At 45.6% G+C, this 25,096-nt stretch overlaps 1 protein-coding gene across 1 annotated transcript in view; it reads left to right on the top strand.

Annotated features, from left to right (window-relative positions):
* The window catches only part of CCDC7 (coiled-coil domain containing 7), a 281,228-nt gene that overhangs the window by 82,669 nt on the left and 173,463 nt on the right, over positions 1 to 25,096 (top strand). The window contains exons 14-15 of the mRNA XM_050939018.1: positions 4,898 to 4,979; positions 6,079 to 6,144. Of these exons, the coding sequence (XP_050794975.1) occupies positions 4,898 to 4,979; positions 6,079 to 6,144 (148 nt within the window). The remainder of the gene's footprint in view (positions 1 to 4,897; positions 4,980 to 6,078; positions 6,145 to 25,096) is intronic.

Here is a 25,096-nt window from a genome sequence, read left to right as displayed (position 1 = left end):
TACTTTCTCTTTAAATTTTTTTCCCCAAGATCTTGTATACTACAGATGTCAAACTAACAGGCCTGTAGTTACTCAGATCATATTTTTCCCTTTTCTTAAAAATGGAAACTATGTTAGCAGTTCATTGCAAATTCTTGCTAATTGGCTTGCAATTTCATGTGCCAGTTCCTTTAATATTCTTGGATGAAAATTATCTGGGTCCCCTGATTTAGTCCCATTAAACTGTTTGAGTTTGGCTTCTACCTTGGATGTGGTAATATCTACCTTGGTATCCTCATTCCCATTTGTCATCCTGCCATTATCCCTAAACTCCTTATTAGCCTCATTAAAGACGGAGGCAAAGTATTTGATTAGATATTGGGCCAGGCCTCGATATCCTTAACCTCCACTCCATCCTCAGTATTTAGTGGTCCCACTTCTTCTTTCTTTGTTTTCTTCTTATTTATATGGCTTTAGAATCTTTTACTATTGGTTTTAATTCCCTTTGCAAGGTCCAACATTACATGGCTTTTCACCTTTCTCGCTTTATCCCTACGTGTTCTGACCTCAATAAAGTAGCTTACCTTGCTGATCCCTCCCATCTTCCACTCCTTGCAGGCTTTCTACTTTTTCCTAATCACCTCTCTGGGATGCTTGCTCATCCAGCTTGGTCTACAACTCCTGCCTATGAATGTCCTGAGGGGATCTCCCAAAATGTGCTCCCCTTGACTATTATGTATGGCATAATACTTAATATGGAGGTACTGGAACATTGCATTTGAATTCTCCTGTCATTTCCTATGTATTCTATAAGATCAGAATATTAATAACCAGCTGTATGATAGTATAGGAATATAGGAATTGCAATTTTGGATGACACTCATAGTCCAGCTAGTCTAGTATTTTCTTTCTGATAGTAGCAAACAACAGATGCTTCAGAGGAAGGTTCAAGATGTGGCATAATCTGCCTCCCATGAAGATCTCATCCTTTTCCCTGTTAATTAGAGATTGACTTGAACCCTGAAGCATCAGGCTTTATATCCCTTCAAGTATTTTTTTTTTAGCATTAACTGTTATAACTCTGTACATACTTCAATGAATCATAGAAATACAGAACTAGTCCATCCTACTGTATTGAGGAAGGATTAAGTATACTTAGACCACTTGTATTATTGTTTATTATTTGTATTACTGTAGCCTAGGAGTCCTAGCTATGGCCAAGGATCCTATTGTGTTAGGCACTGTACCAACACAGAACAAAGAAATAAATATCCAGTCCATTCATTTGTCCATATAGACATCTAATCCATCTTTAAATCACTCTAAATTCTTAGTCTCATCAACATCTTGTGGTAATAAATGTGTGAACCTGTGGATTCTCACCAATTCCTGGGAGGTCAGCAGAAGATTGATCCCTAGTGTGACTTGGTGTTCAAGCTAAGCCCCAAATCTCACAGCTCCAATTGTGACCAAGCCATTGTCTGGTGGTCCAGGATGACCTGACCACCACAGAAAGTGTAGAGAATTAAAAGGTTACCAGAGAGAATATAGGAGAAATTATAAAAGGGGTGTACCAGTATTTAATTTAAGATAATCTATACCTGAAGTCTTTAGTGTCATTACCCCATAAGTTCTCTTACTCTCAGGTGAGTTCACAATTCCCTAGAGAAGCAAGCCCCAGCCTGTGTCCAACTTTCCCCCAAACTCAATACCTTTTTCCCAGCCATGACAACTTGCAATACAAAGTGCTTCTTTTGGCCTCTCTTCTACCCCAAGGATATTCTTGAAGATCACAGCAGTCGTAACTGCTCATCTACATCATCTAGGCATAATTGCCATCCTTTATCTCAATGATTGGTCACTCGGGCCGATCCTATCAGGAGGTCCTATTGGGAGTACAAATGATGAGGTCCTTGAGTCACACTTTAGTCCTCCAGATCCATCTTGAAAAGTCTGTTTTGATCAAGGTTCAATGGATAGATTTTATAGGAACCTCTCTAGATGCCATGACAGCCCAGGCTTACCTACCTGTGAACAAGTTTCAAATCTTCAGAATCTTATTGCAAAGATTCAGGTAAGCCTTCAGACTTTGGAAATGAATTGTCTTCAGCTGTTGGGCTATATGGTGGTGAGCATGTTCATGACCCAGCAGTCAGATTGCATCTCTGGTGTTTCCACAAATGGCTGAGGGGAGTCTACGTACCAAACAAATCCAATCTTGATAAGCAGATCTCTATTCCCTGTCAGGTTCTGGTCTCATTCATTTGATGGAAGAAACCTTCCAAAGTCTGTACAGAAGTCCCCTTCTTCCAGACTCCTTCAATCGCCATTATCACTTCAGATGCATCTCTCTTGGTGTGGAGAGAACATCTTGGTCCTCACACCATCCAAGGAAAATGGTCTCTTCAAGTAAGTCTTCTGCACATCAGCATTGTGGAGTTGAGAGCACTCTGGAATGCAAGCATCCATCTCCTCCCACTGAGGACAGCCAAGTCCATCAAGATCATGACAGACAACCTGGTCACCATGTTCTATATCAATTGTTAGGGCATATTGCACCCCTGCTCACTTTGTGCCAAAGTGATAAAACTTTGGAGTTGGGGCATAGACAACTAGTAGTCATCTCAGCTTCGTATCTGCTGGGTACACAGAACACAACAGCTGATGACCTCAACAGACACTTCTCCCAGAGTTACAAGAATCCCAGCTGGATTCATGAGTCCTTAACAGCATATTTCTAATCTGAGGACTTCCAGAAGTGGAACTTTTTGCTACCACAACCAAGATGCAAGAAGTTTTGTTTGAGAGGGACACTTGACACTTGATCCTCAGTCACTGGGAGATATCTTCCTCATTTTATGGACAAAGGGCCTTCTTTATCCTTATCTACCAACACCGTTGCTCTTGAAAGGTCTCAACAAAATCAAGCAGGACAAGATCAAGGTATTTTTGATTGCATCAGCTTGCCTGAGACAAGTTTGGTATCGTAACCTCATTCCACTTGCTTCAGCCCTTTGCTGCAACTTCCATTCAGCCCCTGTCTGTTGTCTCAGGAGGAGATCAGATACTTCCTCCCAACCTGGAGATTCTGTGGCTTCAGGCATTTATCCCCTTCCTAAAGTGATACCTGCAGTCTTTTCAGTCTCTTCACTCAGACTTTCCAGGCCTCTTATCATTCTCATTTCCTTTCTCTGAACCCCCTCTAATTCTGCAATATCCTTTTTTGAGATGGAATGACTAGTTTTGCACACAGTATTCCAGATAAGACCTGTGATACAGGAGGGCCAGAGAGCAGTGGGAGAGTAGTAGAGGGGAAATATATAAGCCCTAGGCTAATTAAGGTGTGGTTCCCTATAGACTAGGAAGGGTTGATACAGGTTAATTGGAGCACCTGTAGGCAATTAAGGCCCTGTCAGGAACCTAATAAACCCCCCTGCTTCAGACAGTCATGGGGGAGGAGGAAGGAAAGAGGATTGGAGCTTGGAGGTGTGTTGTGAGATTTGAAAGACCAGAGTACAGAAGTAAGGGAGACCCTGACCCAGCAGGACAGATAGACTCCCTCCCCCAGTGTCTAAGGACTGAAGGTAACCCCACTCAAGGGGGAGATGGTAAGAAACCCATAGGGGGTGAGAGGAGTTGGGGTGAGGAGCAAACCCAGGCCCCTCCCCCACTTCCCTCCTCTACTACCTTCCTGGGCCACTAGTGGGGCCCTTGAGCAGGAGCAAAGGGTGGTGTCTTAGGCCCCCTGAAGAAAAGCATGGGACCTACCATATGAACATTGGCCATCTTGTCACAGACCATATGATTGATGGCATTATTACTGTTTTCCATATTATTCATCACTGTGTTCCTTATGTGTCTAACAGCTTGTTTTTTTTTCATTTTGTTTTTGTTTTTTATTACAACTGCACATTGAGCAGAGGTCTTCATTGAGCAATCCAGTGAGACCCAAGTCCCTTTCCTAAATTGATACAATTAATTTAGAATGCTGTGAAGTATGTGAACAGTTAAATTTTCACCCATAATGTGCATTACTTTGCATTTATGCTGACCTCCATCTGCCATCATGTGGCCTTTTCACCTACCTTGGTTAAATTTCTCTGAAGCTCCTCCTACCTATTGTAGTGTAAAACCTTAATAGCAACCTGAGCAGTGTTAATGCAGAATAGCATGGTATTGTCTGAGGATCCCACTCTAGGGATGTGTGAAAAGTCAGGACCTTCTGCATAGTGGTGTCTATTGGGGCTACACACATGCTGTTTCAAGGATGCAGATGCTTTGGACTGTGAATATATAAGAAACTGCATTCCCAATCACCCTTCAGTTCCTTTTCTATGCTGATGCAGATGGCCCTCCTTACTGGCAGGGACGTGGGGTGGGGCTAGCTGCCGCGAGTATGTGTCTATCATCTTGGATGGCATTGTACTTGGAGTGACTAGTGCCTCCTACTCACATAGCTTCAGCTACACTCTATTTTTAGTGTGTTAGCTTCATCAGAACCAGCATAGGTAAGTCTCTTTGAGCTGGGAATTACATCCTCAGCTTGAAGTATAGGCATATTTTCAGTTTGAATCTGTATGGCTTCATTCAACATTGCTACAAAAAGGGTTCTGAGCTATTGTTTCAGGGCGTATGTATCACAGAAATGTGGATCCATACAAACTATGTACTAGAGGAACTACATCTATTTGGTAATTAACCTTTAGTTTACTTCAGTGGCTCTGAATCTTCATCTTTGCAGAATTAAGATTTGCTTCTCAAATTCTTGCACTATTTATAACTTGGAATAAAAAGTGAAATTGGAATCTGAGTTCACTTTTCAGAATGAACACTTGGTTATCAAATTCTTAGATTGTCTGCATCATACATAGCTTCAGTATTAAACATTGCTAATATGAAAGTATCTTATGAATTACAGGGAAGCAAGGAGAGTTTCTGTTGTTCAATCTAAAAAAGAAAGTGAAAATCAGAAAATGAAAGAAGATTTAATTAAAGCTCAGGTAATAGATATTGATAGTATCAGTACTGCATGCAGTATGTATTTTTAGGGTTACAGTTATTCTTTGATTGCATATGTCCATTCAATTCAGGTATGTGAGCATCCAGAGCATCAGTGGTAGAGGGTTTTCCCTTGCAGTACTCATAGGGTCAGCACACGTGCTATTTGTAAATTTGATACAAATTGCCCAAGTTTCAGCCAAAAAAAATGTTCTGGCTAGATTCGCAGGAGGACTTGGGCACCATTTACCTTATAGCTAGACAAGGAAGAGGTGATGGTGGTCACACCCTCCTTATAACTTTTACCCCAGTGATTAGGGCACTCATCTAGCATGTGGGAGACCCAAGTTCAAATCCCTGCTCCAATGAATACTTTATTTATTTGAAGTTGAACAGCTTCAGCACGACAGAGACCTGCCCCTATATAGCCCTGTGATGAGGGCACTCTCCTGTGGGAGACCCAAGTTTAAATCTCTGATTTGCATCAACCAGAAGAGGAAATTAAATGTGGGTCTCCCATCTGTGTTCCTAGTACAGGGGTAAGCAACCTATGGCACAGGTGCCGAAGGCGGCACGTGAGCTGGTTTTCAGTGGCACTCGCATTGCCCAAGTCCTGAAGATCATCCTTCAGCGCTATAGTATTGTATCAACAATGAATCCTATATTATTACATAAGAACAAATATAGATTAGTATTCTTGAATTTACTGAGAATAAATATGAGTCAAGATTTATGAAAACTATTATCTATTGATGTATTTCTCATGCACTGCAGCATGACAGCTATTTAAGATAGCTATTACAATATGGCTCAGTGTTTCAGACTAAACTGTGAGGTACATAGGTTGTTATTTTATTGAAAAAACTATTCTAGTTATTAGAATATAACTTTATTTGGCAGAAACTAGTTGCAATTGCTACCTTCTCATACACTATGGTTTTCCCAGTCATCACTGAGTTGGTAAAGTGGAAGAAAAAAAATCAAGAGATTTTTAACTTGGATATTAATTACTAAAAATAAATCCAGGGCTGGTCTCATAGATTCAAAAGCTAAAAATAAAGAAATCACAAGATCTAAACAAACATTCTTTATATATTATAGGAAAATCTTCAAGTTCTTGAAAGAGAGAAGAAAAACCTTGAGGAAAAGTTACAAAAAGCTTTAGAGGTACTTGGCAAGTTTAGAGGTTTTTGATGGAAATTGTATTTATATTATCTGGTTTAATCAGAAAAATTCTACAAAAAGTATTAAAGTTTAGTTATGAATTTATGGCTGTTCAGATTCTGAAAAAATGCAAATGAAAGGGCATGGAAATGAGCTGATTAAAACATGGATACCATAAATGGCTGAGACATCTTTTAGACATGCTTAAGATCAGAGAATTGTTTTACAAAAAAATACAAGGAAACAATGGTTTTCTAAGTTCCTACTTTCCTGTAAGAATGAGCAGTTTATATTATCACTAAGTTAATGGTTATTCTAGAAATAAGAAATATGTTTTCAAGTCCTTTTTTGAGTGATTGCACATGTGCCTTCTACTCTTGGTGTGTACACTCGCCAAGCATAGTTGTAGGAAATTTTTCCCACGGCAGTGCCTGTTCGGGAACCTGGAGTGGCTCTCTTGACTCATGCCAGTCTGTGCAGGTATAAAAGTGAAGGTGTCCCTGGCTCCCCTTAGTTTCTTCTTACCACATGTGATAGTTATTGGAATTTGTTGGTCTTGCTTTAGCAAGTTCTCTCTGTTACAGTTGTATATATCTCTCTGTATAGTTCTTAGTGTTAGTAATAGATACACTTTTGTTTAGTGGCAATTAATTTTCTTGGCTCCCCAGTTTTGGGGTTTGTTTGTTGGTACTGAGGAATGCCTCAGTAACCAGGCTTCAAGCCTAGTCTTTTGTGCTTGAAATTGATGCCCATGAGTAACCCACACTCTAGTTGTTTAAGGTGTCTGGGTGAGTTTCACATTAGGGTGCCAGATTTGTAAGGATTTTAAGCCAAGGACCAAAAAAGATCAGGAGGTCAATCTGAAGTTTCTTTTGATGGAGGCTGCTCTGAGACCACCTTCAGAGCCTTCTTGATCAGAGAAGATACTGAACACTTTGGAGTCCATGTGAAATGCACCTCCAGTGCTGACTGAGTTCTGGCACTGCTTGCCCTCTCTGATGCTCAGGGAGAAACACAAGGCTTTTAAGGATGCTTCTGGGAGAAGCAGATCACAGATTCCTAAGTCTGCAAAGAAAGGGGACAAACTGTTGAGTAGAGTGCAGTTTAAGTCAAAGTGCTCCTTCATTCTCTCATGTACTAAGATGGCACTGTTGATGCTGTTGCTGGGGCCTGAAGAAGTGCTTCAACTGTCTGAGGCACCATCTTCATCTCTTGCACATGGACAGAGACTATTGCAGTACCACTTATGCCAGATGTGTAGGCAGCTGCAGCAGACTTGTTGAGTTTTTTGTTGCTGGTGTCCCTGGCAGTACAAAAGATCACTCCTACAGCAGGGGCACTGGAATGGGTGGCTTTGGGGGCTGTCGCCCTCCTACTTTCTGAAAATGGAGGGGCCTGGCCTGTCCACTTTTGGCCAAAGGCCCTGCCCCTGTTCCTCCTCTTCCCTCTGAGACCTCCCTCCTCACACAAGGCTGGTAGCTGGAGCCCTGCTGGGGAACCCAGGCAGCTGTGGGGAGCCACGGACCCGGCATCTGCCCTGGGAAGAGGAGCTGGGGGGGGCAAGGACACAGGCTGGGGGCTGTTCTCGGCTGGCCCTCCAGCCCTGCTCTTGCTTGCAACTTGGCTGGAGGCAGGGCCTCTGGGGGAAGAGGAGGGAGGGGGGTAGGCCATGGAGGAGGCATGGGCCCCTGGCCCCCCAACTTTTGGGAAGGCTCCGCTGCCCTGGTCCTACAGCACCAGTAGACCACTCAGTGCCACCCTCCTCAATGCAGTGCCCAGTATTGTGTCAACCTTCTGTGTCCTGGACCTCTCATCCATCATTAGTCATAAGAAAATCCAACAATGATGGCTTCTCTTAATTCTTCTATGGATTCTTCTTCTGGTCTCTGGCTTCCACAGGGATGGCCCCTCTGTGGTCAGGAGAAGATGATTATTCTTCTTCTGACTCAGAGGTTGGCTCTTATGTCTCAGACACAGAGTGTCTCACCACTCCTCTCATAGACCTTACCACCTGGGGTACTTGTGAGATCCTGTGACTGGTGCTGGCATGGACCTTTCTGGAACCCATGGGGGTTTCACTCCATTTCAAGATACCTCCACATCATTCACATTCAGTTTCCTTGACTAGACATGGAGTCATCTCATTGAACCCCTCCTGATCCTGTGCCAGGTTTCAGGCTTGGTACCAAGCATGAGGAAGGGGTTCAGGAGGATCCTTAAGGGCAATTATCAGAGGAGACCCAGCCTCAACCTATGCTAACTTCATCTTTTTCCTCTTCCCTAGGTGAATCAGTTTCCTCCAGAGTGTCTTTACCTTCCTCGTGGTGACAACGGAGCTCACCAGGAGCTCTTAACAAGAGGGGCCTCTGGCTTGGACATTCAAGTAGAGGAGGTTTGGGAATCTTCTCATCCTCTCATTGACATTCTGGCCACAGCTTGTCCATTTCCTGTGGCTCTACTGATCAATGAAGTGATTTTAGAGCCCAACAAGTCTTTCTGTTTAACTCCCTCCTCACAGATGATAAGCTTCATAGCTTAAAGGACTCCAGGGTGACTCTGAACTCATTGGATATATATACACTTCTGCCCCCTCAAGGAAGCATTTTTGTCCACAGCAGTCCCACAAATAATCTATCTTTGCATCTTGCCAGGACCTATCAAAGAAGAAGAGTAGGAATTATAGGCTCCGGCCAAGCCCTGTTTCTTCTGCAGCAGCTTCTGTCTCATCTAGGTGTCTTGAGGTCACGAGACAAGCATTCTGATGGGTTGATTGAGGACCAATCTCTATTATCCAAGTTTCTCCTTCTCCTTTGTGAACCATCTATCCCAATTCATCAGTGCTTGGTCCCAAATTACTTTGGACCAATGGGTCTGATGTACTATGGAAGTGGGATACACCTTTCAATTTGTATCTTCCCCTTATTCTCACCCTCCCTCTCTGTCTCTCTTCAGGGACCACTCTCAAGAGGAGCTCCTTCTCCAGGAGGTTCAATCTTTCCTTTGGATGGGAGCTGTAGTAGATATTTCACAATGTCACAGAGGAACAGAATTTTAGTCCCACTGTTTTCTAATACTGATAGCTAAGGGAAGTCTCAGTCCAATTACGAGGGAGCAGAGAAATTGCTGTCCAGCATAGCAGGGGTTAAAGAAAACATTTGGGTTCAGCTAGCCCCACTCTGCTATACCTGCAGTCAATGTCAAGTCTGGAGGAGGGAGAAAAGAAGGGAGCCTAGCTCAGTTGGGGGCTGACTGGCAAGGAGGCAAGAGTTCTCTGCCTACCTGCCTGCCAAAAGGGACGGATCAGTGACCGACCGCCAGCTAGCACAGCCATTTGAGATAAGTTAGGGATCCCCTGCCAAAGGGAGGTTCCAAATAAGCCCAGCACTCAGGTGACTGGACTAGTGGGGCCACACTCAAGACTGAAGAGATGTGTAGGAAGTAAGTCAGAGAGTGAGAGTCTTGGTCTCCATATCACTACCTCTGACCTTACAGACTGAAAGAACAATAATCTAGCCACTAGGCTGCCCAGCCATGAAAGACCCTATCACACCAATTTTAGACCTGTTGTCAACTCAACAGATAACTAAAAAAAGATAAAGTTTCATATCATCTTACTGGCTTCCATTATCCCTTCCTTGGATCCTGGAGACTGGTATGCTGCCCTTGACTTAAAGGATGCTTATTTCCATATGGCAATTTCTCAGGGCCACAGAAAGTATCTCAGGTCCCTGGTAAGCCATTCTCACTATGTGTACACTATGCTGCTTTATGACCTGTCAGCAGCTCCTTGGGTTTTTACAAAATGTATGGCAGCCGTAGCTGCTTCCTGAGAAAGTTAGGAGTGCAGATCTATCCCTATCTGGGTGACTGGCTTGTGAGTGGCCATTTCAGGATTCATGTACTGTCCAATGTATCCAGTCAACTTTCAATGCACTGAGTCTGTTGATCATCTCAGAAAAGTTGATCCTCTCCCCTGTTCAGAGGATAGAATTTATAAGAGCAGTACTGGACTCTACTCAAGCCAGAGCTTTCCTTCAGAGTCAAGGTATCAGACAATTTGATCCATCATTTTAGATCTCCAGATCTATCCAAACATGACAACACAAAATTGTCTGAGGCTTCTGGGTCATGTGGTCTCTTGCTTGTAGATAGTTTTCTATACCAGATTGTGTCTCGGGAATCTCCAAGACTGGCTGAGCAGTCACATTCTTAACACTATGCTGAAGGTGCCTCCTTGCATTTTAGCCTCTCTAGATTGGTGGACAAACACTGCCAATGTATGTGTAGATGTTCTTTTTGTCCTTTCTAAACTGTCACTAATGTTAATCATGGATGTAACTGCCCTGGGTTTGGGGGGCTCAACTGGGTACCCTTCAGACACAGGCATTATGGTCCACAAAAGACCTGGCTCTATACATAAATGTCAGGAAGTTGAGAACTATCTAACTGGTGTGAGAGGCTTTCCTACCCCATATCAAGGGAAAAATCCTGCTCACTCTCACAGACAACACTGTGGCAATGTTCTATATCAAAAGGCAAGGAGGCACCTGCTTGACCCTGCTCTGCCAAGAGGCAGTTCATCTATGGGATTTTTGTATTGCCATTCTATTGATCTCACTCTCTTACCTTCCAGGGTTATAGAATGACCTTGCAGATCACCTAAGCAGGTCTTTTACAAGTTATCACATGGTCTCTCCATCCAGAAGTAGCCAGGTACATTTTCCAGCTGTAGGGGACTCCCCGGGAAGACCTGTTTGCAATGAGAATGTACAGGAAGTGCCAGCACTTTTGCTCCCTGCAAGATCGCAGTCTGGATTCCCTCATGGTTGCTTTCCTGTTGCCCTGGACAGGCAGGCTCCTGTACACTTTTCCACCAATCCCACTCCTTCATAGAGTGTTGCTAAAAATCAGAAATGACCATGCTGTAGTCAAACTTATAGCCCCAGCTTGGCCTTAGCAGCACTGGTTCTCCACCTTCCTGTCCCTATCAGTGGAAGCACCGATATTGCTCCCACTGGACCCAAAAATAATTTCTTTAAACCATTGTTGTTTACTCCTCCAAGACTTGCAGGCATTTCATTTAACAGTCCGGATGATCCATGGCTAAGACCCTCGAAAAGAGTCTTATTCAAAAGAGGTTCATGATGTATTGTTGAGTAGTAGAAAGCCATCTAGGAGGTTTACTTAACTTGCTAAGTGGAAGCTATTCTCTATCTGGTGCAGACAATCTGGAATCTCGATGACACATTCTTCAATCTGGCATATCCTCAGAGTTGGTTATTAGCTGCTAGGTGGACTTTGAGAGAACTATCTCAGCTTTGTACCCTGAGGTTGATAATTGCTCTATATTTTCTAATAAGAGATCAATAAGATTTTGAAAGGCTTGGAATGGTTGTTCCCTCATGTACAAGATATTGTTCCCCCATGGGACTTGAACTTGCTTTTGTCAAAGCTTATGGGGTTTCCCTTTGAGCCTTTAGCTACCTGATCCTTGCTACATCTTTCAATGAAGGTAGAATTTTGGTGGCCATCACTTCTGCCTGGAGGGTGGGTGAGTTACATGAGTTAATGTCTGGCCCTCCTTATGCAATTTTCTTTAAAATCAAGGTTTACCTGTGTCCTCATCTAAAGTTTGTTTGAAAAGTGGTGTCTAACTTCCATATCAACCAGCCCATTTACCTACCTACCTGCTTTCTTCCTGAAGTCTCACTTGAATAAAGATGAGGAATGGCTGCACATGCTGGATGTCAGGGGAGCGTTGATGTTCTGCCTCAACAGGTTCAAGCCATTCTGCTTTTCTTTGCAGCTGTTAGTGGCAGTCACAGACTGGGTGAAAGGGCACCTAGTCTTTTCTCAGAGGACTTCATCTTGGATAACTTCTTGTATTCACTTATGCAATGACTTGGCTAATGTTACCCAAACCAAGCAGAGTGACAGCACAATCAACAAGATCATAGGTGGGCTCTGTGGTCTTTACAGTTCAAGTGTTTATCCTGAACATTTGTAGGGCTGTGTGACGGGGTGTATAAATCCCTCACTGAACAGGAGGCGGTTAAGGAGCAACACTGGGCTAAGGAGGCCTCACTCGTCTGCCCTTGCCAAGCATGCTAAGGTAGGAGGAGGGGTTTAAAGGCTGCTGGATGGCTAAGTCAGGGGCTATCAGGCCAGGGAGAAGGACATGCATTAGGAACTCCAGGGAAGGATGGGAGCAGAGCCTGCACCAAGCTAAGGAATGAGGGAACTGCAACACCTAGAGACTGGGACCAGGGATGAAAGCCTGGAAGGCAATGTGCTGCAGGACAGATGATGGCTGGCTGGGATGCAGAGGGAGATCGGAAGTGACCCAAGGAAGCTGACTTGAGGCTAACTCAAGGAACCAATGGATGAGCAAAGCCAAACCAACCTCTCAGGGCCCTGAGTCAAAATCTGGCAGAGTGGGAGGGCCTAGGTTCCCCTATCCTGCCAGTGAACTGTAACTATTGTGACTGCCACCTTGGGTCCTAACCACTAGGAGGGAGATGCTGCCTCCTGCGCACAACTGATGGAGAATGAAGGCAGTCTCACCCAGGTCTGTGGAGAGACTGAGAGAGAGAAAAAAGAAGGGAAAAAAATACAGAAAACATAACGGAAAAGAGAAAAAGGGACCAAAAGAAGGAGCACTATGGAGATGGAGAAGCTGCTGAAGTGGCTGGCCAACAGGCAGCAACAACAGGCAGCGCAGCAGCAATTACAGCAGATGCAGTTGTTTCAGCAGATGGCCACCCATCAGCAACAGTGGGCCATGCAACAACAGCAGCAGCAACAGCTTATGTGAGTGTTGGCTGCCGAGCAACAAGAGCAGCAACAATGCCTGATTCAACCAGTAGCCGTCCTCTTTCAACAGCAGGGGTCTAGCAACAACCTGGGGGCAGAGGGCCCACATGCTGTGGTTACAGGTACATAAAAACATAAGAACGGCCATACTGGGTCAGATCAAAGGTCGGTCTAGCACAGTATCCTGTCTTCTGATAGTGGCCAATGCCAGGTGCGTCAGAGGGAATTAACAGAACAGGTAATCATCAAGTGATCCATGCATCTCGTCACCCAGTCCCAACTTCTGGCAAGCAGAGGCTAGGGACACCATCCCTGCCCATTCTGGCTAATAGCCATTGATGGACCTATTCTCCTAGTTCTTTTTTTAACCCTGTTGTAGTCTTGTCATTCACAACAGCCTCTGGCAAAGAGTTCCACAGGTTGACTGTGTGTTCTGTGAAGAAATGCTTCCTTTTGTTTGTTTTAAACCTGCTGCCTATTAATGTTTGGTGACCCCTAATTCTTGTGTTACGAGAAGGAGTAAATAACACTTCCTTATTTACTTTCTCCACATCAGTCATGATTTTATAGATCTCTATCATATCTCCCCTTAGTCATCTCTTTTCCAAGCTGAAAAGTCCCAGTCTTTTATTAAACTCTCTTCCATACCCCTAATCATTTTTGTTGCCCTTTTCTGTACCTTTTTTAATTCCAATATATCTGCATGCGGTATTTAAGATGTTCAAAATGTGGTCTAAATGATGGGGTCTAAATTAGCTGTCAGGGCCGGCCTTAGGGTTTATGGTGCCCTAGGCGAGATTATTAAACTGGTGCACCTATGCCTGATCTGCTCTTAGCAACACAAACATAAGCTTACAGTATTGGAAAACGTGCCACATTCACGTTATTAAAACCAGTTTAACTTAATTAAGCACACTGTAATGCTGATGGACTAGCACTAAAGAAGCAGCACTATAGAAAAAATTCTGATGACAGAATGATGCAATTTTTTTTTTAATTTATCAAAATTTTATTGGAAATGTATATGAAGAGGTATTGAAACAAAGATTTGTTTTTAATTAAAAGCAATCTTTCTGGCTTTTTTGGCTGCAAAATCAGTAATAATGTCATCGTATGACAAAGACAAAGTCGTGTCTTGTTCGATTGCAAGAATAGCAAGACCAGTTAAGCGTTCCTGACTCATTGTAGAGCGGAGATAGTTTTTAATGAGCTTTAGTTTTGAGAAACTCCGTTCTCCTGATGCTACTGTTAAAGGAATTGTCAGTAGAATACGAGTGGCAATGTACACATTAGGATATATGTCAACAAGTTTGCGGATATGAATAAACTGTACAATGTCCATCACCGATTTTGCATGTGGCAACATTGATGACAGTGTACTCAATTCTTCGTACAGTTCAAGTCCATTTAAATCAAAACTATCAACGTGCTTCAGGAGGCTCTCTAGGTTCTTGCACTTTGTCATTAGTTGCTCTTGTTTTCCTATTTCGTTGAATTTAGTTATGTCATACAAAAATCCAAACTGTTCATGGTGTACTTGCAAGGTATTAAACCTTTCATCAACAGCAGATACTGCTTTATCCATCACAACATTAAAAAATTCAACCTCAAATTTCTTTTCTGGATCGTCTTTGGGCATGATCTGCTGTACAGATTCTTCACAAAGAAGTGTCCCTGGCCTTTTTAACTCATATTAACTATGTATTTACTTTATGAAAGTTGGAGAAAACATTGTGAAAACGTAAAACATTGGCTGCCCAACTTCTGGGCTGGCAAAAGTTATACTGACTCACAGGGCAAAAAAAAAGCAGGAGAATCTTAGTACAACATATGGTCACTCTATACCAGGGGTCGGCAACCTTTCAGAAGTGGTGTGCCAAATTCACTGTAATTTAAGGTTTCTCGTGCCAGTAATATATTTTAATGTTAGTAGAAGGTTTCTCTCTGTCTATATTATATAAATAAACTATTGTTATTATATTATATAAATAAACTATTGTTATTGCCACCGGTCCTGCTCAGGCCACTGCCAGCTGAGTAAATGAAACCCCAAACCGGCAGCGGGCTAAGCGGGGCTGGTGGCTGGAACCCTAGACAAGGATCCCAGGCCCTGCTCAGCCCGCTGCTGGTCTGGAGTTCTGACCACCAACTCCTGCCAGCCAGGATCCCGACCGCCAATCCCCCCTCAGCCCTCTACCAGCCTGGGATTCTGCTCACCCAGGCTGGCAGGAGGCAGAGTGGGGCTGGCAGCTGAGCTCCTGACTGGCAAGGGGCTGGCAGCCGGAACCCTGGAGTAGCAGTAGGCTGAGTGCTGCTGGCACCCCAAACTGGCAGCAGACTGAGCCACTCAACCCCCCATCGGCCCTGCTCAGCCCGCCACCAGCCCACGCAGCCCGCTGCCGGCTGAGTGAATGGAACCCCAGGCTGACAGCAGGTTGAGTGGTTCAACTGGCCTGCTCAGCCCACTGCCAGCCTGGGGTTCCTTGGGGGTCCCCAGGCCAGCAGCAGGTGCTGAGTGGGGTCTATGGCTGGTATCCCAGCTGGCAATAGGGCAGCAGCCGAAACCCCAGAGCAGTGATGGGCTGAGCCGCTCAGTCTGCTGCTGCATACCATCAAAAATCAGCTCACCTGCCACCTTTGACACGTGTGCCGTAGGTTGCCGACCCCTGCTTTATACACTAGTAAGGAGATGAGCATATTACAGTTGTTGGAGGGCTCTTATCAGGAGTAACAGGCTATAGGAAAGTCAGTCAACATTTTTTGTTTCTCTGATGAAAACTGGCCCACTCTCTGCCTCAAACCAAACCTGTCACTAATAATTGTCAACAACTTAATTTTCTGTTTTTGGCTAAGATATTGATTTTTTTTAAATAATATTGAAATTGGATTCAAGATTGTTAGCAAGAATTTTTGGCAAACAAAGTTGTTAAATGACAATCTAAATGGCAACACAGTACGGCTTTCATGCTTGGCTCACCCCCCAGCCCGCTGGTCCAACAGCTGCAGTAGAGGAGGAGATAGGTGGAAAACTGCAAGACCCCAAAATCCACCTCTTGGGGTGCAGAGTGGCAACAGCAGCAGCAAACCCTCAGGTCCAATCACACGCCAGTGGGCACCACCACCAGCCTTATGGACCATGGTGAAGTTAGCACAGCATCTGATCTCAGGGACAGGGCACCCATGAAGCCACAGCAGCTCATCCTGCCCTATGCAGCTCCCCCCGGATGAGATGGATAGCTGGCAGCTGCCAGCCCGGGGGAGAGGCGCTCCCCAGCTAGGGTGGCCAGATCCAGATGTCCTGATTTTATAGGGCCAGTCCTGATATTTGGGGCTTTGTCTTATATAGGCACCAATTACCCCCACCTAGAGTGACCAGACAGAAAGTGTGTAAAATCAGGAGAGGGATGGATGGGGGGGTAAAAGGAGCCTATATAAGAAAAAGACCCCAAAATTGGGACTGTCCCTATAAAATAGGGATATCTGCTCACCCTACCCCAATCCCGATTTTTCACACATCTGGCTAATCCCATCCAAACCCTGTGTGACATTCCAATTCTGGCTGCCTGCCCAGGAAGTGAGTTACTTTCACTTTCATTCCTCAGCAAGCAGCCAGCCTCCCCTCCCCCCACCTACCCCCAGCACCTCACCCAACCCAGCCCTGACGGAGGGGAGGGAGGAGAGAGAGATGGGTGCTCCTGGGGAGGAGGGAGAAAGGAGGGGGTGCTCTGTGGGGCAGGGGAGAGAAGAATAGATGTTATGGGAGACAACAAAGGATACTGGTTCCAGAGCCACAGCCTCACCTGACCTCAGCCGGGGGGAAAGAGTCACACTCACAGGTGAGCTCCTTTCCCAACCCTACCCCCCCCCCTTCCCAGAGACCCCAGCAGCCAATCCCATTCCTCAGACTGTGCTGCATTCGGCTCTCTCTAGGACCCAGCAGCCCTGCTTCTCCACTGTCTGGGCTGCCTGCAGAGTGGTGCCCCCAGGCAGTGTGAGGCCCTATGCCGTTGCCTATTCTGCCTATGTCTAAGGACGGCCCTGTTAGCAGTTACCACTCAAGAAAGGGATCTCGGAGTCATTGTAGAGAGTGCTCTGAAAATATCCTCTCAATGTGCAGTGGCAGTCAAAAAGGCTAACAGAATGTTGGGAATCAGCCTGGTTTTGTATAGACTTTTGGAAGGTAAACACTATTTCCAAATTCAATGCCTATCCAATGCCTGGGGTCAGTAAGCTGTTTGATGGACTGGGGACCTCCAAGTATATTTCAACCCTGGATCTCACTAAGAATTATTTACAGATCTCACTGACTGCTGAGTCCAGGGAAAAGACTGCCTTCTCTATGCTGTGGGGTCTGTACCAATTCCAAACCATGCTCTTTGGCCTGCATGGAGTCACAGCCACCTTTTAGTGCCTGATGGAACAGGTACTCTGTCCACATGGGTTGTATACCAAGGCATACATTGATGACATTGTTATCTACAGCCAGAGCAAAGGGAGGATCACCTGAGGCACATATCATCTCTCTTACAAGCCCTTCAGGAGCCCTCAGCTTGAAAATGATGGTTGCAAGCGAGAGGTGACGTACTAGAGCTACCAAGTGGGAGAGGGGCAGTTAAGACTAAGTTCAGGCCCTGATGCAATGTGCCATCCTCATGACAAAACATCAGGTATGCCATTTCCTCTACCTCTCTGCATACTACCAATGCTTCATGCTCACCTTTGCTATCAGCATGGTGCCCTTGACGGACCTGGTAAAGAACACCAGCACCAAGAAGGTCCTTTGGACAGTAGCCTGTGAGATGGCCTTCCAGAAGCTAAAGGAGTGGCTGAGCTGAGAACTTGTGCTCACCCAGCCCAACTTCACCAAGAATTTTATGTTCCAAACAGACAACTCTGAGGTGGGTCTGGGCATGATGCTATCCCAAAACACTGATGGAGAAGAACATTACATATTGTACCTCAGCCTGAAGTTGTTCCCATGAGAAACCTCCTATTCAGACATAGAGAAGCAGGCCCTAGCAGTGAAATGGGCTGTGGATGTTTTGAAGTATTATTTGTGGGGAATACCTTTCAGCTAGTGACTGACCATACCCCACTATGGTGGCTGATCACCATGAAAGACACCAACCTCAGAATTATGAGATGGTACCTCTCATCGCAGCTGTACAGCTCTGAAATCCTGCACTGGGCAGGGAAAAATCACAAATTGACTTTTTCCTGAGGGCAGGGCGGGGAGGGGGAAGATTGCATCTGACACTGAACCTGAGGTCCTAATGGACAAAATAGTGTGTATGTTTTACATTAACAGACTAGGGGGAGCACAATCGCACTCTCTATGCATTAAAACCATCCGATTATGGAATTGGTGCATACAGCACCACGTACAAATTGTTGCATCATACCTACCCGGCTGTCACAACACTACCCCCGATACACTCAGCAGACACTTCTCCAAAGAGCACAAGCAGGAATCACACCCCACGATACTACAGCTGCTCTTCTTCCAATGTGGCACCCCATCAATAGACCTCTTTGCCACAGCCCAGACTCGCAAATGCCACCTCTTTTGCTCCAGAGTGGGATTCGGGACTGCATCCCTAGACACATTCCTCATCCTGTGGAACAACTCTCTCCTGTATGCCTTTCCACTGATCCCTCTGATACTTAGGCCTGGTCTACACTGTGTGTGGGGGTGTCGATGTAAGATACGCAACTTCAGCTACAGGAATAGTGTAGCTGAAGTCGACGTATCTTATTGCAACTTACCTCCCGTTCTCATGGAGTGGGATCGACGGCCGCGGCTCCCCTGTCGACTCCGCTTCCGCCTCTTGTCCTGGTGGAATTCCAGAGTTGATGGGAGCGCATTCGAAGATCGATTTATCGCGTCTAGATGAGATGCGATATATTGATCGATCGCTACCCACCAATTCAGCGGGTAGCGTGGATGTACCCACAGGGTCCTATGCAAGATCAGAGACGACATGGCATCCTTACCTGTTCCACATGTCTGCCTGTCCTCCATGGACTCTCCCCAACAGACCAGATCTCCTTTCCCAGGACAACAGATGAATTCTTCACCCCTAGCTCCAGAAACTCCTCCTGACAACATAGTTCCTTCATTATTTAGACCCACGAATTAGCCTGTTCTGAGCAAGTCCAATATGTCCTCCTTCATAGTAGAAAAGACTCCACTCATAAAAGTTACCTGCAGAAATGGAAGCGGTTTTCCCTGTGGTGTTCAAACAAACATTTATCACCCCATATTGTGACCCTTCCTAACATCCTAGACTACCTCCTGAAACTAAAACAGGACAGACTCTCACTGACTCCATCAGGGTACACCTAGTGGCCCTTACTACCTTTCATGATTCGTTACGTGGATATTCACTCTTTGCACAGCCCAACATTAAACACTTCCTTACAGGCCTACAAAATCTCTACCCTGAGATTTATCCATCTGCAGCTGCATGGAATCTCAATCTCATTATTCACGGTCTTATGAAAACTCCATTCGAGCCCTTAGCTACTTCATCTCTTCTTCATATGTCCATGAAGGCAGCCTTTTTGGTTGCCATAACACCAGCAAGGAGGGTAGGAGAAATCAGTACACTGATGGCCTAACCTCCCTACATAACCTTCTCCAAAGACAAACTTACCCTGCGACCCCACCCTAAATTTCTCCCTAAGGTGATATCAACCTTCCACCTTAACCAACCAATATACTTACCTACATTCTATCCCAAACCCCACAAGACTCCACATGAGGCAACGCTGCACACCCTCAACATCAGACGAGCACTGGCCTTCTATTTAGATGGGACTAAACCATTTCATAAGTCCTCTCGCTTATTTGTCTCCACTACCGAGTGATCATAGTGTGCAGCACTTTCTAAACAACGCCTTTCCATGTGGATCCCTGACTGCATCAGATTCTGTTATCACAATCAAAATGCTCAAGCGGCCAAGGGCATCAGAACGCATTCTACTTGAGCCATGTCAACATCTGTTGCTCTCCTCCATAATATACCCATTCCTGATATCTGTAAGGCAGCCACATGGTCATCTGAACACACATTTACTAAACACTATGCTATCACACAGGATACCACAGCAGACACGATAGTAGGCCATACAGTACTGTCTACAGTACTCACTGCCACAATTCCAAAGTCTCACCAGCCTTAGTGGGTACTGCTTCACATTCACCTGGAGTGGAGCACCCACAGGGACAGCACTCGAAGAAGAGAAAGTTACTCACCTTGCAGTAACTGAGATTCTTCTAGATATGTGTCCCTGTGGGTGCTCCACTCTCTGCCCTCCTCCCCTCTACTTTGAAGTTCTGTACTAACTTCTCCATGGTAGAGAAGGAACTAAGGGGGGGCCTGGAATGCAAGTGCTCAGGTAGACTCTAACGAAACCACGAGACAACAGCTGAGCGTGTGCGTCCCTACCAGGCATTGCTACCAAAGATTTCCAATCAACGGTGCCAGGACGCACCATCACCTGGAGTGGAGCACCCACAGGGACACAAATTTTGGAGAACCTCAGTTACTGCAAGGTGAGTAACTTTCTCTTCCCCTGAGGGGTTCCCTTGAGGTATGGAGTTTCACATCAGTGGAGTGAGAGGGCTCAGATTCCCCTACTGTTAAGGGCGATTAGCATAAGTAACTCCATTTTGGCAGCATAGGGCTGCCGTTAAGGGGAAGCAAGTACATCACATACCGGGGTTGGCACTATAGCTGGTTTCCTCTAGCTAACCACAAATGCAAACTGTCATATACCATAAAAGGAAGAAAATATTAAGATTAGATAAAGAGGAAAAAACAACTTAACAGTTCAGGAAGGTTCTGGTGTATAAAGTTACTGCTTTCCTGAGTGCTAGCTGACATGTAAAAACATTTGGTTGTGATAGGTTGAAAATAGCTAAATGATTTGTTTATTGGCTAAAGCTTACAATGCATGAGGGTAACATGCCCCAATGAATAATACATAAACTCTGTGTAACCGGCAGACGGGATCCCTTCCCTGCTTAACGGGGAGGCACCACACTTAAGCATAATAAACTTTCTGGTAATTAAGTACTCCGTGTAGTCAAATTCTTTTGCCTCAGCCTAGGAACGAACTGCCTGTGTGGCCTATTGGCGTAAGTTCACAACAGTTCTTGGCAACCCAGATGGGACCCTAGGCTCGCCACTACGAGCGAGACCGCGCTCTTCCTCCTGGATGACTCCAGCCGGCACAGGGTGGGTTCACCTATGAGGACGCCGAGGAGCAGAAGCGTGGATCGTCGCTCAGGCGATAAGGAGACATGTTTAATATCTGGTGTTGGGTCTGGTTTATTCTGGTTAGCCTTAGGATGGGCTCTGGGCAGAGTGTAAGTAAGAGGACCCCTCTGGCTGAAATTCTAGAAAATTGGAAAAATATTTCTGGTACCCATGAGTTGTCTAGAAGGCGAGTTGTAATTTTGTGTAAAGTTGAGTGGCCAGTGCTGACTACTCAGACGCCTTTTGAATGGCCACCCAACAGAACTTTTGGACAAGACAAATTTGACTTGCCTTAGGCAACCGTTAGAGGACAACCATCCAGCCCAAATGGCTTATTGGTACATATGGGATAATTGGGCTCGAACAAATGGACGTCCCCCGACATCAGGTTTCAGTACCACTTTTAAACTTTGTGCACAGCTTGCGGATTCCACTCTACTCTGCCCTATGCTGCTCTGGCACCTCCTGTACTCCACGCTCCAACTTCCCCTACTGCCTTCTCTTTGTATCCTTCTCTGACTATTCTTACTCTGGCACTTCAGGCACCTCTGATGTTACAACTGGTTGTCATTGCCAGCGAAGGAGGGGACCATATATATTGTGTCCCTGAGGGGCTTCACATGTCTGTCCCAGACTCCGTTGTTACTTCTCTCATGGCTTTGGTTACCCCTGTTTTAGATATTTCCACTGAACTGTCCAGCATTCCGCACAATCTTTTGGAGCATGAATCCCACTGATGTGGGCCTCCTTAGGTCTGCTGCCCCGGTCTGCCTTAAGGTTAGGGATGGACCGCCTCCCTCCGTAAAACAATATCCATTACCAAAAGAGGTGGAGGAAGTCATAGTCCTCCTTATCAACAGCTATTTGGCTCAGAGGGTTCTGGTTCCATGCAGTTCTCCCTGCAATGCTTCCATTCTTCCTGTAAAGAAGCCTAGACCGGGTCCAGATGGCCACCTGGTCTATCGGTTTGTACAAGATCTGTGTGCGATAAATAGTTATGTTATAACCCCCCATCTGGTAGTCCCTGATCCTAGTACTAGTCTAACACTGATCCCTCAGTCAGCTACCTGTTTTACTGTTTAGATTTGTGCACAGTGTTCTTTAATATCCTTTTGCACCCCGATTCTCAGTATCTGTTTGCGTTCATGTGGAAGGGCCAACAATTAACGTGGACACACCTTCCTCAAGAGTTTTCAGGACCTCTCACTATTTTTTCCTGGATTCTTACCAAGGATTTAAAAGATATATTTTTGCCTAGTTCGTCTGTATTAATTCAATATGTGGATGATTTATTAATTGCTGGTTCTGATTATGATGCATGTCTAACTGATTCTGTTGCTTTACTTACTGTATTAGCTAAGAAAGGTCACCATGCCTCTCCATCTAAGTTGCCAGCTGTGCCAAGCTCAGGTAATCTATTTAGGCTTCATGATCCAGCCTGGAGAGCATTTACTCTCCCTTGACAGGGTGCAGGCAATCCAGAATTACCCGCACCTTGTCACTAAAAAACAGTTATGGGCCTTCCTGGGGGCTTCTGAGTTTTGTCGACCTTGAACAGTAGCCTTTGGAGAATTGGTCAAACCCTTAGTCCAATCCACTGTGGCATCGACCCCTGATCCTGTTCCTTGGACACCAGAAATGAAGCCACTTTTGTGACCACAAAGAAGGCCTTAATCTCAGCGCCCACCTTGGGACTTCCAGATTATGGTAAACCATTTTCTCTCTTCAGTCATGAACACCGGGGGGCGGCTAGTGGCGTCCCTTTGCAATACCTGGGGGACCACCTGCGCCCCTTAGCTTACTACTCAGTACAATTGGACCCTGTCATTTGGGGCTCTGTCTCCTGTGTGCGGTCCATTGCCGCTGCGGCCGTCATGGTCGAGCGGTCACGACCTATTGTTTTAAGGCACCATCTAACTGTCTGGGTTCCTCACAAGGTTGAGGTTCTCTTGAAACAGCATATAACGCAGGCACTGTCTCCACAGCGAGTTCATAAATATAAATTGATTTTGCTGGTGGCTGACAACATCACCTTATGTTGCTGCAATGTCCTCAACCCTGCTATGCTGTTACCCCTCCCGGAGGATGGTACACTTCATCATGTACGTATGGATGTCATTGCTGAGAGCGGTAAACCTCGCCCGGACTTATGCGACTCCCCCCTAGCCAATCCTGACCTACTCCTCTACATCGACAGCTCCTCGTACTATTCGGATGGCCGGCGGGTATTGGGATATTCACTTACCACTCAGAGAGATGTTCTCGAAGCTGCCACTCTATCACCCTCCTTTAGTGCTCAGGGTGCAGAATTATATGCTCTCATCGGGGCTTGCTTGTTATCTGCTGGGAAAATTGTCACTATTTATACAGACTCTAGATATGCCTTTGGAGTTTGCCATGCCACGGGCCATCTCTGGAAACAGTGGGGGTTCCTGACCTCCTCGGGTACCAAAATCGCCAACAGCCCCTTGATCTCTGAACTCTTGGATGCCATACAGGCCCCTCTCCAGTTGGCAGTGGTTCATTGCTTTGCACACCAGCAGCCTGATACTTCTGTGTCCCAGGGTAATGCCCTAGCTGAGGTGGCCGCAAAGGCTGCAGCCCTACAGCCCCTCCTGGTCTCGGCTTCCCTCCTCCTGGACACGTCCTTCCCGCCCTCTGATTGGGTGGTGTTATATGCTGACGTGCCTGCGGAGGAACTCCATGATTGGGAACGCTGGGAGGGATCTGAGGGCCCCGATAAGGTCTGACATATTGGGGACAAGCCTATTCTCCCCTGCCACTACCTACTCCGAGCTGCCCATTATTTTCACTCTTTGGGCCACGCTGGAATACAGGGCATGGCTACTGCCATACTTAAGTTTCGGGCGGCACCTCATGTTTACCCTGCTGTAAAGCAGGCCCTTGGTTCCTGTTCTACTTGTCTGACTTTTTCTGCAAGGTCTCAGCTTGATGCCGACTCGAAGGGGGGAGACCCTGGGCAAACTTCCTGTTTCAATGCTTGCAGATGAACTATGCTGAAATGCCTAAAAGCTCAGGGTTTTACCACCACCTTGTAGTACTGGATCAACTTTTTGGGTGGCCTGAAGCAATACCTACTAGAAAAGCAAATGCAAGATCCGTGGTAAAATTTCTAATGAAAGACATTGTACCCTGGTTTGGTGTTCCTGAAGTCATTGATTCTGACCGGGGTTCACACTTTAGTGCAAAAATCCTGGAAGAACTGTATCAGTGTCTGGGAATTACTCAACAACTACATACCCCGTATCATCCCCAATCTGCAGGACAAGTGGAGCGCATGAACCAAACAGTAAAAATGATAGCAAAGTACTGTAAAGAAACCAGACTTAAGTGGCCAGACGTATTGCCTATAGTCCTGTGGCACATAAGGCAAACCCCACGCATGCCCCTGAGTCTGTCCCTGTTTAAAATATTGTTTGGTAGGCTAGCTTTGGTCCCAGGACCCTATGTCCCCACACACGCTAGCCTCTTGGATGGAGATGAAACACTGGCCAGGTATGTTGCGGGGTTGCAAAAAGAGCTGGCTAACAATCAGTCAGAAAGGCAGCTATTCCAAACCGCACCATTAGGGTTGCAGGTCCATTCCTTTAAACCAGGGGATTGGGTGCTGGTAAAAAAAAGATTCCTCGCACCAATCCCCTGGAACCCTGGTGGGACGGGCTGTATCAGGTTTTGTTATGTACTTATTCTGCTTTAAAGGTTGCAGGTAGAAGTTCATGGATTCATCACAGCCATGCTAAGCCAGCGCCCGTGCCTCCTCCTGACGAGCCACCTGATGAGCCACCTCATGAATGAATGTCACTGCTAACTAGTGGACTAAACCCTCCATTTACTGGGATCCCCTCACTCCACCAGGA

The sequence above is a fragment of the Gopherus flavomarginatus genome, chromosome 2 (assembly GCF_025201925.1).
Source record: "Gopherus flavomarginatus isolate rGopFla2 chromosome 2, rGopFla2.mat.asm, whole genome shotgun sequence".
In the NCBI taxonomy this organism is placed as follows: domain Eukaryota; kingdom Metazoa; phylum Chordata; order Testudines; family Testudinidae; genus Gopherus; species Gopherus flavomarginatus.
This window is presented reverse-complemented; position numbering and strand designations above follow the sequence as displayed.